The following is a 14,795-nucleotide window of genomic DNA, read 5'->3' on the forward strand; positions in this document are numbered from 1 at the left end:
CAGTTTTAATTATCAAGTAATCAAAACTTATTTATCTTTAGATTAATTAACTAAACTATTTTATTAATTAACCCAACAATAAATTCTTATTCAATCTGATTGAAAAACCTTTTATTTACATATATGAAATAACAGATTAACCTGGCTCTAATACCAATGAAGGAAAATAGACAAGCCTAGGCACAACGGAATAATAAAATTTTATCTATTTTATCTATTTCCGTTTTTCAAGATCTGTTAATTGTTATTTCATACAAAGAGAGATAGAATGAAATACCTTATCTGACGAACTATCTACAGTTGCAAACGAAGTGCCCACAACTCTTAATCTGTGAGTCACGAGCAATGATCAACACAGAAAAGTAAGACGATTAGTAAACAACTAATTAATAGCAATCACAATGATTGCCTCTAAAGGAATCGACACGAGATCAAAAAGAGAGTAAGAAAGATAGTAATTAGCGAGGATGATTTCGGAACAGTTCCTTAGCCTCTGAAGTTGTGTTGGCCAAAATTCTATAGGGAGAGGGTCTATTGATAGACTTCTCAAATCCTAACCCTTTTTTTTGGTAGAAACAGGAAAAGAAAAGGACAAAAAAACCAAAACAAAGAAGCCTAACCTGGGATTAGCCTAGGGAGGCTAACCCCAATCCTGTCTTCAAATAGAAGAGAAGAGAGAAAAACAGGAGGATCAGAAAGGGTTGTGATGCCCAACATCCCCTCATGACCAACCGCCGCCAAGCGATCAGCAACCTAGTTCTGTTCTCTGAAGATATGGCTGAACTTTATGAACTCAAAGGAAGAACAGAGCCTTCTAATAGCTTTGATAAGGTTCCGACTGTTTAAACAAATAGCATGATTATCAGAAATCATTTTAATGGCCTCAAGGTTGTCAGACTCAACAGATAACATCTTCAAACCCAGACTCTTGGCAAGCTTTAGGCCAGAGAGAATCCCCCAACGCTCCGCTGAGAAGGACGAACCCAACCCCAGGTTCTGGGGGAACCCAGACAGCCAGGCGCCCCCAGCATCTCTAAGAACACCTCCAACAGCAATCTTCCCATCTTTGAGGCAAGAGCCATCCGTATTTAATTTCACCACCCCTTCCCTCGTCCTGCTCCAACCAAGAAGGTGGACATCCTTCTTCTGGGATGACCTAGCAAGAGAGTCCCCTTTGAAGCTATCAGTGATATTTGAAAGTTTTTCCGAGAAGAACTCAGCTAAGTTAGGAATATAAACAGTTTTATCTCCAAAGATCTCCTCGTTCCTCCACTTCCAAATCTGGTGACAGATGATAGCAAAGAAAATATCACCATGCTCCATGTTGGCCAGTAACTTCCCACTAACTCCATCAGAAAACCAGTCAAGCTCAGAGTGGGCTAGGAAAGAAGAGAGAAGGTGGTGGGGAAGAATTTTCCTCCACACCTCTTTACTCTTAGAACAATCCCTAAGAGCATGGCACAAAGTTTCAACATGGCCAATGCATCTGCTGCAAGCACCTGAATCCACCAGATGCCGTCTATTCCTATCCGAATTAGTAAGCAGCCTGTCCTTAACACCAAGCCACAGAAAGCTCCTAATACGGTAAGGGATTTTTAAGGCCCAAATGATTTTCCAGGTTTCAGAGAGAGGACCCGACCTATTTTGGTTAAAAGCTTCAAAGGCAGATTTGCAGGTATAAGCCCCATTATTAGTCAAAGCCCAACAATGACTATCCTTATCTTCCTCCATATTATTTATCTTCACCCCTCTAATTCTAAGGAGAGTATCCAGACTAAAAAAAGTGTCAAATTTAGACCAAATCCAGTCCCCCTCAGAATCAACCACATCAGCGATCCTCCAATTACGGATGTTACTAAGCGGAGGGGAGCTACACACTTCTAATAACGATTTGTCTCCAATCCAGATATCATTCCAGAAGCTGATGGATTTGCCATTACCCACCTCCCAGCCAATCCCAGAGCAGAACTTTGCAAACACAGCGCTAAGCCTTTTCCAGAGAAAAGAACAATTGACAACTCTCTCCTTGGGACCCCCAAAAATCTTATCTTTACGATACTTCCCACAAAGAAGACGAACCCAAAGAGAGGAAGGGCATTGCCACATTCTCCACATAAGCTTCATTAATAGGACTTTGTTATTATCCTTAGATTGTCTTATCCCAAGGCCTCCCATTCTTTTCGGCTGGCAAACCTCCTTCCAAGGGATAAGGTGGATCTTTTTCCCCTCTTCAGAATCTCCCCAAAGGAAACGCCGGTTGATTTATCAAGTTCATTAAGGACATGCTCAGGCAGTCTACAAGCTTGCATGATATGATTAGGAGTCGCGCAATTGATAGACTGAATCAACGTTAGACGGCCCGCTAGGGAGAGAGATTTAGCTTTCCAACTGGCACACATCCCATTAGTTTTGTCCAGAGTCTCTTTAAAAGAGGCTTTGGAAACTCTGTCACTATGGAGGGGGACCCCTAGATACTTACCCAAAGAATTAGTCAGAGGAATACCAGATAAATCACTTAGCCTTTTACAAACATCTTTATTCATGTTTTTGGAGCATAACATCCGAGATTTTTGGATGTTAATCTTCTGGCCAGAAGCAGTGCAGAAACAGTTAAGGATATCCATAACCACACCAACTTGTTCCTCATTCCCTTCCACAAAGATCATCACATCATCAGCAAAGAATGGGTAATAGGAGGACAGAATTTGTTGATGGAAACATGATGGAAATTCCCATTGCTCACAGCCTCTTGGATAAGGTGCGATAACCTCTCCATAGCAATAACAAATAAGAAAGGACTCATAGGGTCCCCTTGACGGATCCCCCTCGAAGGAGAGAACTCATCTGACATATCTCCATTGATCAAAACCTGAAACACAGGAGAAGAAATGCAATCCTCAATCAATCTCCTCCAGCTATCCCGGATAACAGTTTAAGCGGTCATAAGCTTTCTCCAGATCCAGTTTGAGAGCCACAATACCTTTGTTTGCCTTCTTCATCTTCATGGAGTGAACCATCTCCTGGGCAATAACCACATTATCCATCATCTGTCTGCCAGGAACAAAACTGCCTTGATTCTGGCTAATAATCTCAGGAAGAATACACCGGACTCTATTTGCCACAATTTTAGTAATAGCCTTGTACAATACATTGCAAAGACTAATAGGCCTCATTTGTAAAAAGGAGGAAGGTTTCTCAACTTTTAGGATCAGGACCAGAAGGGTTTTATTCACCAGCCTAATATCGTTGGATCCGCTGAACACACCTTTAACAAAACTGTAAATTCCTTCCTTCACAGTTTCCCAATGTTTGTGATAAAGCCAGCAGGAATACCATCAATCCCAGGAGCCTTAGTAGCTCCAATACTAGAGAAAGCCAGATCAATCTCTTTCTGGTCAATAGGATGGAAAGCTTCCCTAATAGTTTCCTCCTCCAACCTAGGAAAAGAAATCCCAGAAAGGGCTTTATCCAGATCCACATAATCCTCTTTAAATAAGTCTTTATAAAAGTCAAGGGCCAAGCGACGAATATCTTCATCCTCATAGACCCAATCACCATTAGACTCTTTGATAGCATCGATCCGATTCCTCTGCCTTCTAATAATAGTAGAAAGGTGGAAAACCTGGTATTACGGTCTCCGTCCTTAATCCAAGCCTTTCTAGATTTTTGAAACCAAAGAAGCTCTTCCTGTCTGAGCACTGCTTCCAACTCGTTCTGGAGAGATCTAAGATGACAATTCAGACTGTGATCAAAACGGATCTCCAAACAGCGATGAATACCTTCAATTCTTCTTAAAAGCTTATTCTTTCTTCTGATAATGTGGCCAAAGATGTTTTTATTCCAACCCACCACATTCCTTCTAAACCCCTCAGCGGCAAGGAGAACATTGGAATGGGGCTGCCAATTGTCCTGAACAAAGTTTTTAAACTCAGGGTGGGACTCCCAGGCCACCTGGTACCTAAAAGGTCTATCCCCTTTAGGCCGATGACATTTCACCAGTTTAACAAGGATAGGACAATGATCGGAGTGGCGGAAAGGAAGATTCAGCACGTTCACTTCGGGGAATCTATAAATCGCAGCAATATTCACATAAACTTTGTCCAAACGAACAAACACACTATTACGTTTCCAAGTAAACTTGTGACCAGCGGCTCCCAGATCAGACAGCCCACATAAATCCATATTCTGCTTATGATTGAGACACCGGTTCACATAATGGTTTCCACCCCCTTTTTGATCACTCATAAGGGCAATATCATTAAAGTCCCCAGCCACCATCCAAGCATCCACCATACTCGTACTCATAGAATACAAAATCTCCCACAACCTTTTACGGTTAGCCATGACAGGATCGGCATAAACAAAGGTGATAAAGAAGGGTTTATTACCAGGGTAAAAAACCTTACTGTGGATAAATTGTTTATCCATACTGATAATATCAATTTTAACGCGATCTGGCTTCCAGAAAAGCCAGATCCCCCGGCCCGACCAGTAGCCTCAGATCTGACACACCTCCAATTCTTAAACTTTCTAACCACCTCATCTGCTTTGCAACCACTAATCTTGGTTTCTAACAACGCAAAACAAGAAGGATTAAATTGTTTAATTAAATCTTGAACATGGATACGGGTAGCCTTACTAGTCGCATCTCTAACATTCCAAACAAAAAAGTCCATCAGAAAGGAAGACTACTGACCACAGGCCCAAACCCTAAACCATGTATTTATTCGGGGCTCCTGAGAGCCTTGAAGAGGTGTCAGCAGGCCCCCTTTTATCCCAAGAATCCAAAGAACTATGGTTCTTTTTATGATTACCCTTAGGTTTTTTCATATTCAACTTATTGACTCCCATAGCCTTTCCATTTGAAACATCAACATAGGTTTTCGGATTACTAACCTCATTGTGCTTCTTTTTCCCAGTTGGGCCAATATTCTGGGAGCTCCCCATGGCAACAACTTTGGAGTCAAACTGAGGGTTTACAGAGTCAACTAAGATGGCAGCTGGCTCAGCAGATTCTAACCCTGGCATGCTTAACTCCATATGCTCATTAGAGAAGTCCGAATCATGGCCATCCTCAATAGACAGGACCCCGAATCTTGATCCTGAACCGGGGCCGATTCAACACCAGATCCAATCTTGATATCGGGGGGCCTAACCTTGATCTCAGGAGCAATCTGGAGAGAATTCATCTTCTTACTGATATCAGGGGGTTGATTTCGAACAACATTAGCCCGCGGCCTTCTTCTAACCGACCTTTTAGCCAGCATCTAGGGGCCAAAGTTCCTCCCTTCTCCTTGAATCTCCTCAACTCTTACTTCATTAGTCACCATCACCTCTTCAACCACCTTCTTTCTCTTAGGACATCCATCATAAGTATGGCCAAACATACCACACTCATAGCAAATATTGTGAATACCTTCATATTCAATATGATAAACCGTATTCTGAACACAGAATTTAAACAGAAGAGGCTTAGCAAGGTCAATGTCGATACAAACCCCAGCAAACTTGCCTCTCACTGTCCCAATGGTAGTTTTGTCCACATGGTGAACTTTCCCAACAAGGCCTCCAATTTTGTTAAGAAATCTCTCATTATAGTATTCAATAGGTAAGCCTGGGAATCTAACCCAAGTAAGGATCCTATTAACAGAACAGTCATGAGGATTAAAATTTGGGACCCATGGCCTTAACGCCAAAACATGATTGGATATGATATAGGGGCCACCATTAACAACTGCATTAAAATCCTCCGCCCTGGTAAATTTAATGACATAATAGTCATTCTCTAAGTCAGTAATGGTGACTTTCCCTTTCTTCGCCCACTGTGCCTGGATCCTCTGAGCAAAATAATTAAAACTAATCCTTTTTCCTAGCACAGTAACTATTAAGGCTAATTTCCATTTAGATCTGAGGGCGCGCTTATCCTCAGAGGAAAGCCGGATCACAGGACATAACGGGTCCTCTTGTTCACCATCCTCAACATCAGAGTCGGAATAGACTTCCTCAGACTCATCCTCGATAATGTCTTCCTCTATCACGGGTTCCTCCTCGACCACCCCCATCACCTTATCTCTTCAGGAAAATTTCCCCAAGCCTTTCTCAATAGAGATTTTATCTACAGTATCCACAACTTGCCGAGAGCCCAGATTTAAAATAGAAACTAGTACATTTTGAACCGCAGCCCCCTGGATAGACGACCCGCCCATCGGGACTGCCTCATTCTCCCCCACTGCCCTAGATCCAAGGATCACTGCCGGCACACCAACCTGGGCAGCCTCCACCCCTACCGGCACCCCATCCTGGACAGCCGGACCACTGCCCAGTGCCGCGCAAAACCCTTCCGCCCCAGATCCAGGACACCCGCGCCGCACGCCAACAACCGCCCCAGATCCAGAGCACCCTGCCAGCACTCCCGCAACCGTTGCCGGCATCCCTCTCAGATCCGCCTCAGCCTTACCGCCCGCAGCACTCCCCTGCGCCGCTACCGATCCGTCATGCTCTCCCTAACCCGCAGCCCTAGCGCTCCACGCCCTAGCCCCTTCCGTCTCCAATTCCTCCTCGCCTCCCATGCTCCCTACCAGATCCGGCCCCTCACCCCCCTTCCGTGCCGCCGGCCGATCTCTCTCCCTCGAGCGTTCCCTCACCCGCTCGCCGCTCTCACACCTCTCTAGTTATATCATTTAATTAAATTACTAATTAGATAATTAAATAAACACTTATTTATTATCTAAATAATAACTAATTATATTTAGACAATAGCACTAATCTAATTAGTTATTTAATTTAAGTTAGAGATAATTAATTAGAGTTATAATCACATTAAAACCCCTAATTAATATTATCGGATAATCCTATAATTTAATTTACAATTATAATCTAATTATAATTATTAATCAAATTAATTTATCCCTAATAATACTCTAAATTTCGGCCCATGCATTATTGTCCCACTAATTACAGTTTCGTCCTCTAGTTCCAAGTCCATGTGCGACCCATTAGGTCCTTATCACTACTAGCTGTATATAGCCTTTGAAATTAATCCATCCTGATTAATTTCAACATGTATATAATGAAATGTCTTCGCGAGCTGTTACTGTTAGAACCTAAGACATTCCCCCAGTACAAATAAGAAGTGAGGTTGAATACTGACGTTAACCTTTCCGCATTAGGTGCAGTATAATTCGATCATTTATCAATTATATCCTATGAACAATTCCTTATAACCATGGAACATGTCAAGGTTACATATAACGGAGAGTCTGCTTTTACTTGTCCAGGTTGAATTTACTCTGAAAGATAAGTTAAGTGAAATTTTCATTTCTACTCTTAACTCTATCACCTTGCAAGGATTTTAATCAATTCACCACAAGCGGACACATGGATATATCTCCCATTTATCAGGAGTGACAAATGCTCAATCTAATATTAACTATTCTGCAATTTTTTATGTGATACCCAACCCTGCTCTTACACACCCCAGGGGCTCCCCTGTAGTAGATCATGCTCGCACAGAATTAAAGCATCACACTCCATAATCCAGAATCACTAATTAATGAATGTTTGAGTCTGAGGATTACTTATACCTACTAATACCAATGAGATGAACAGTTGACACTCAGATAAATCTATCCATGCTGCTATCTCAAGTCGGGTCCCAATCCTTAAATAGTCACAGAGAGTATGAGAAATTACGACGACTTATTTGAAAAGAAATAATATCTAAATAGAATTTGGTAATAGAGGTTATTACCAAGTTGTGACTAAGTTTTTTTATAACAAAATAGAGATTATTCCTATATAGAGTATTCCTACATAGAGATTTTACCGTATAACTAATTCTAAATAATAACTAATAACTGTACAATATTTGACAGCTAAGGTATCTAATAATCTCTTATTAATTTTTACATTCAATGAGACTAAAATTCATTTCTTAATGGTTTTTACTCAGTGAAAACTCTACTGTCAACCCATAGATGGTGGTTGCATCATAAACATAGTACTAGCTCATGATTCAACCGAGAAACAGATTTGAACTCCAAAGCCTTTCCTGCAAAATGAAGAATATCTTGTTTCCACATCCATTACCTTCCTTCCTTCAAAATTATAAGTCGACCTTAAGGTTCATGAATCAAAAAAAATTACCAACTACGCAAAGTCTGTGATGATATGGATCATCTATGAGCAAATAATCTGAAAATAACAACAAATAAGGAGATGGAAACAGACACCTAATACAAAGCTGGATATCTAGATGTGGATGTTCATGTATAATAATCCAACATGTAACCAGGAGGTTTAAAAGGGTCTGATTCCTCGTATGCTTCTGGACGATAGACTCCAGCATCATTCATGCGGTTACTAAGCACATGAAGGATTGCCTTCTTCTTACCGCCATATTCATCTCGGTTTTTGTCCACATATTCGTTGGCTTCAGCTGCTACCTCATTGACAAAATCAAACCTGTTATCCTCTGATAACAACAGTCTCTCAATATCCATTGTCAAAAGCTTCCCCCCCTCTCGTATCTTCCTAACCTGCTCTTCAAGGAAGGGGATTCGCTCCAACTTGTATCGCAACATGTCATCCTTGTTTGTCTGAAATAATAGCAATTCTACATTAAGCATATCGAGGGATCCTTGAAAGTCTTTTCCTCAATTCAGAAAATTAAGTAACAAAAGAAAACAATTATTTCAAGCTAAACAATTAGTTAAACCTAAAAAAAGAAAATGAGCAAGGTCATTTGAAAAGTGATATACTGTTATAATCTGAAAGTAATAGCTCTAATAGTTTTTCTCCTAGAGAAGGAGACAGAAAAAGATAACCAATTGACAAACAAGCATTTGCTAAAAATGTAGTTTCATTCATATTGAACGGAACATCCACATTATGTTTCCATTGTTATCCCTCACTTGTCTGTTTCAACCAACCCTTTTGAAAATACAATCGTATGTTATGTTCTCCCAATTTCTGCTTCCCTTTTTATATTATTCCATTCAACTTCAAGAGCAACATGGAGCATGCCCAAACCATTTCACAGGCTCTTTTTATATAGATTCATTTATAATTCTACCAGTGTCTGCGTCTACACATCCTTATCTCTGCTACTATCATTTTACCCATATTCCTTCTTCTTACTCACTTCCATAGAACATAGCTTTGTAACCATGTTTCTGTTACATCACCATCCATAAAACTTGGCTTATTTGCAATAGTAAGCAAAACCTCAGACAATTATGTATTTAGTCTGAAAATAAATAGCATCATTGAAGGATATCTGAAGATCTAGAAGCTTTTTGTAGCATACCCCTTTATCTCACAATAATCCATTATCTAAATATTAAGAGAGAATGATTTCACCCCATAGAAACTACCTTTATAAACCTCCACATCAGTTGTTCTATATATACTACATTCCAAAAGAAAATTAGATTCAGCTTTGTTTGGGAGTTTGGAGGTTAACGAATGTAAGAGTTAAAAGGAGGTAATGGAAAGGGAAGGGAAGTGATGGAATGGAAAGTTAAAAATTAACCTTGTTTGGGAGTTTATAGGATGTAAATGAGGATAAATGTTTAACCTTGGGAGTTTAAATTTAGAGAGGAATGAAGGTTAAATTTACTTTCTAGAGACAAGAAATTTTTAAAAAATTTAAGTTACTCCCATTAACCCCCAATTTGGAGGTTAGGGCAGAGGAAGTAAAGATTTAACCCGATTAACCTCCATTTACTCTCAAAAAATAACTCTCAAACAAATTTAATTTAATACTTAATACTTAACCTTCCATTACTTCCATGGACTCCCTTAGTTTAGTATACAAAGTCTGCACAAGATAAAAAGGTCAAAACATCAACGTATGAATTACCAAGATGAGGATTCTCGTGAAATCTTACTACTATAAGCCTAGAGAGAGAATAACAACCTCGAATTCGAATAAATGGAAAAAGAATAAATAAATCAAATAAAGAGTAATAGTTTCAGTTGATGGTACCAATTTTCTACGGCGCCAGACACGGCGACCACGATTATTGCTTTGCAGTTGACAAGTTATCTGAAAAAATAGCCATAAGAGAAGAGTTGAGTTGAGGATATCCTGAAAATAGTGTATAAAACTACAAAGTGAAACCTTATCGGGAAGCAGAGCAAGTGATTGCGAAAGAGGACTAGTGTTGGCGGTTGTAACAGAGGAGAAACCCAAGGGTAAGATCGTCATTATTGTGTTTCTGCTTTCCAAACGACCTTGCTTGCAGATAAGATTCATTTGGTTCGTTTTATACTAAATATAAAGGCATATTATATTAGAGAATATATTAAATCACTAGTAGATACACTTGTATCACAACAGTTAGTTCCATGTATCTAGGTAGTATCTAGATTAGTCATTGAATATAATATAAACTGTATTTGTATAGACACTTTATCATCAATAACAATTATGGAAGAATTCAATTTGTTACATGGTTTCAGAGTCTAACTCTCTTTCAAAACCTAATTCTTTCTCTTCCTCCCGAAATCCCGACCCTCATCTGTCGACCACCACCACAGTTGCCATCGCCGCCGCCGTTCGATACTTCCTTCCTAAAACCGAACACCGGCCGATCCCCTCCTACTTTTCTTCCAAAAATTAAACACCGACCGATCCTTCCCTTCATTCCTTCCAAAAACCAAACACTGGCCGATGCCCTATCTTTCAAAGCCACCATGACCAATACCTCCAATAATTCCTCCACCGGAACACCTCCAAACACAGCCAATTCGAACACCACAAACACCGACACCGCAATAACCAGCCATCCCTCCCTCACTGTATCCAACATTTCTACATTCATAAAAATAACCCTCGACATCGAAAAATGGCACTATCCCACATGGGCCGCCCTATTCAAACTCCACGCCAAAGCCTTCCAAGTCATTGATCACATCATCCCTCCCCCCACCAATACCGTTCTGCAACAATCAAACCCCGATCTCTGGTCCCGTATTGATGATATGGTCCTGCAATGGATCTACAGTACCATATCACTTGATCTTTTACACACAATCATTGAAGCTGACTCCACAGCAGGTAGAGCCTGGACCCGTTTACAAGAGATTTTTTCTGACAACAAGCATTTTTGGGCTCTATTCCTTCAATAGGAATTCTCCAAAATCAAGCTTGACAACTTCTCTGACATCTCCTCCTATTGCCAACATCTCAAGTCCATGTCTGATCAACTGTCAAATGTAGACTGTCCTGACACGAATGATCAAATGGTTTTACAACTTGTTTCTGGATTGACTCATGCCTATGATACCGTTGGTACCCATATCAGACACGGAGATCCTCTTCCTTCATTTCAAAAAGCCCGGTCCATGCTCACCCTTGAGGAAACAGCTCGTGCACGCAAGACCACGCCACCGTTAGACACTGTCGCCCTCACTATCGCCACCGTCGATCCCACACTAGCACAGTTTCCACCTGCCCGTCCTGCGATACACCGCCCCAACTCTTTCAATCGCGGCGGCAGGCACGGCGGAAGACATCACTACCTCGGCAGACACAACAATCACGACGGCCAGCGGTATCCTAGTCCTTCTCATCGCGGCGGTTATAACCAGTAGTGGGGATACTCTCTTCCATGGGGTCCGCAGCAGCCATGTGCGGCACCTCCCTGTCCATTCCCAACAAATAATTGGGTTAATCAGCCTTACCCGGGCCACCAACAGCAACAACCCTATATTCTGGGTCCCCGCCCGAACACACAACAGGATCACTTAAGCATGATTAATCCTTCATACGCACCAACTGACATTGTAGAGGTAATGCACACCATGTCTATCACACCGCCCTCAGATCAGTGGCACATGGACACAGGAGCCACCTCTCATATGACAGCCCAACAAGGTACACTCACTTCTTATTTTAATTCAATCCTCAATGAAAGTATTATTGTCGGTAATGGTCACTGTGTACCTGTTTGTGGATATGGCACTGCTTTGTTAAACACTAGAACCCAACCTTTGAGATTAAATAATATGTTGCATGCTCCTAAACTTATCGAAACCCTTATTTCTGTTCGTCAATTTACTAGAGACAATCGAGTTTCTATGGAATTTGACCCTTTGGGTTTTTCTGTGAAGGATTTATAGACGGGTACCAATATCATGAGATGTAACAGTAGTAGAGACCTTTATCCCGTCGCGTCTAGCTCCCATCCGTCACCGTCACCTCCTTCCGTTTTTACTGCTTTGTCTTCCGATGTTTGGCATAGTCGCTTAGGACATCCAGGGCTTCCTGTTTTGAATGTCCTGTTGAATAAAAATTTGATTTCGTGTAATAAAGTTACGAATGTTTCTGTTTGTTCCTCTTGCATAAATGGAAAACAAGTAAAATTACCTTTTCACTCCTCGTACAAATTTGCTTGTATGCCATTCGATTTAATTCATAGCGATATTTGGACTTCTCTTATTTTAAGTTCAGGTGGTCACCGTTACTATGTTTTATTTCTTGATAACTACACAAACTTTTTGTGGACATTCCCCCTAGCTCAAAAATCACAAGATTACAATGTTTTCCTTGCATTCCGCTCACTAATTCGTACTCAATTTGAACGCGACATTAAAGTTTTTCAATGTGACAATGGGGGTGAATTCAATAACAATTCCTTTCGTCAATTTTGTCACACTCACGGAATGCAATTTCGATTCTCATGCCCATACGCCTCTCCCCAAAATGGTAAATCTGAACGATCAATTCGCACAGTGAATAACCTCATTCGAACTGTTATGAATCATGCATCAATCCCGTTTAAATTTTGGCATCATGCCCTTGAACTAGCAACATACCTGCTAAATATATATCCTCATAAAATTTTAGGATATCACTCTCCCACTAAAGTTCTATACCAGCAAGACCCAACCTATTCTCATTTACGCATTTTTGGGTGTCTATGTTTTCCCTTAATTCCTTCTGTGTCACGTCATAAGTTAGAGGCTCGTTCGCATCCGTGTGTATTCCTCGATTACCCATCTAATCACCGCGGGTATAAATGTTTCGACATGTCTAATAACAAAATTACAATCTCCCAACATGTTGTTTTTGACGAGTCTAAATTTCCTTTTTCGTCAAACACAACGTCAAATAGTTCGAGTCTAGGGATAATTACGGAGGTCGAAGGCGGTCTGCTCCCCGCTGATCGCCTCAATCAATCACAAATTACCGCCCCTGTCATGTCTCCTTGCGTCGTCCCCTATCCGTCGTCCATCCCGTTCTTCACATCTGTGTCTCCCTCGTCCTCTGTGTCTTCCGCATCCGCAGCGTCCCCTGCGTCTATGTCATTGAGTTCGTCCCATGCGCCTGTGTCGTCCGCAGCATCTCCTGCGTCTTTGTCGTCCAGTTCAAAATCGAGTCCTGCCCCACGTCGATGTGCATCTCACACATCACCCACTCCGACACCCTCTCCACAGTCCACTAGCAATGATAATACGCATGTCCAATCCCAAACAACACTTCCCCATCAATTACCAAATCCCACAATGCATAACATGGTCACACGAGCTCAACACGGCATACGAAAACCACGTCGTATGCTGAAGCTATCGACCTCCACACAGCCTGTCATCTCCCCCATACTATAGACACCAATCCTTGCATTAAGTGATCCAAACTGGACACATGCCATGACTGATGAGTTTGAGGCTTTAATTCAAAATAAGACTGCGTACTCGTACCCCGTCCCAAAAATGCTAATGTTATTCGTAGTTGGTGGATTTTCAGGCACAAAACAAAAGCAGATGGCTCTTTTGAGCGTTACAAAGCAAGATTGGTTAGCAATGGATCAGGTCAGTTGGTTGGGGTTGATTTTGAAGGAAAATAGGCTAACGTATGGCAGCGGAAATATAAAAAAAAATTTAACCTTTTTCCATTAACCCAAGATCCGTTAATCGTTATTTCATATAAAGAGGGATAGAAGGAAATACCTTTTGAAGTTCTATCTACCGTTGCAATCGAAGTGCCCACAACTCTTACTCCGAGTTCCCGAGCACAAGACAAAAACACAATCCAAAATCAAGTTAGATATCAACCGTGTAAAAGCAATCAAGAATAGATTGCCTCTAATAAATCAACACAAGATCAAGGAATAAGAGAAAGAGATGAAAATCAATTGAATCGGGAGGAAGCGGTGAATGATCTTGTCCTCAACTATGGGGGTCGAAATTCTCTCTCTATGGCAGACTAGGGTTGGCCGAAATTTACATATAGAGGGGGTATATATACTCTCTTGTATCTAAACCCTAGTTAGATAGAATTAGGTTACTGAATAAGAATTTAATTTGGAATATAATTCTTATTTATTATCTATAATTATATGTAAATATAAAGATAATAATAATAACCTTTTAGGATAATAATAGGAGCAATTTAATCTCATTAAACTTCCTAACTTATTTATCTTTTAATTAATTTGATTCACAATCATAATCTAATTAGGATTGCTTAAAATCAAATTAATTTCTTTATGCATTTAATACATAAAAATCGCCCCCCTCTATTTAGTGGGCCTTGGTGGACTCAGTTGGGCTTCCATCAATTAATTAACATCTGTTTCTCTTTTGGGCTCCAAGTCTTATGTGTGACCCATTAGGTTCTTATTGCTTCTAGTCGTATGCAACTATTAAATTAATTTTCTCAGAATTATATTTAATCTTTGCATAACGGAATGAGTACGCGAAATGTGATTAGCAAATCCGAAACATTCCCCCAGAGCTCTAAGAAGACATGTTGATTCTGTTGTTGACCTTTCCGTATTAGTTACAAT

The 14,795-nt window shown here is 40.6% G+C and overlaps 1 protein-coding gene across 1 annotated transcript; it reads right to left on the reverse strand.

Annotated features, from left to right (window-relative positions):
• Nucleotides 1-8,058: 8,058 nt before the first annotated feature.
• On the reverse strand, nt 8,059-10,282 carry LOC136218508 (protein PLASTID TRANSCRIPTIONALLY ACTIVE 7). The gene is made up of 3 exons (XM_066005415.1): nt 10,124-10,282; nt 9,989-10,048; nt 8,059-8,597 (listed from the first exon to the last, which is right to left on the reverse strand). The coding sequence occupies exons 1-3, from the start codon at nt 10,256-10,258 to the stop codon at nt 8,265-8,267; spliced, it is 528 nt and encodes a 175-aa protein (XP_065861487.1). The 5' UTR covers nt 10,259-10,282; the 3' UTR covers nt 8,059-8,264.
• Between the last annotated feature and the right edge of the window lie 4,513 nt (nt 10,283-14,795).

This window comes from Euphorbia lathyris, chromosome 2 (genome assembly GCF_963576675.1).
Source record: "Euphorbia lathyris chromosome 2, ddEupLath1.1, whole genome shotgun sequence".
Lineage (NCBI taxonomy): Eukaryota > Viridiplantae > Streptophyta > Magnoliopsida > Malpighiales > Euphorbiaceae > Euphorbia > Euphorbia lathyris.

What these genes read in the sequence shown, in the direction of transcription:
- LOC136218508 (XM_066005415.1), bottom strand. Translation starts at nt 10,258, where the DNA reads ATGAATCTTATCTGCAAGCAAGGTCGTTTGGAAAGCAGAAACACAATA. An exon ending in TTGCTCTGCTTCCCGATAAG is followed by an intron (nt 10,049 to 10,123) that starts GTTTCACTTTGT and finishes CTATTTTTTCAG; the next exon opens with ATAACTTGTCAACTGCAAAG. An exon ending in TCTGGCGCCGTAGAAAATTG is followed by an intron (nt 8,598 to 9,988) that starts GTACCATCAACT and finishes CTATTATTTCAG; the next exon opens with ACAAACAAGGATGACATGTT.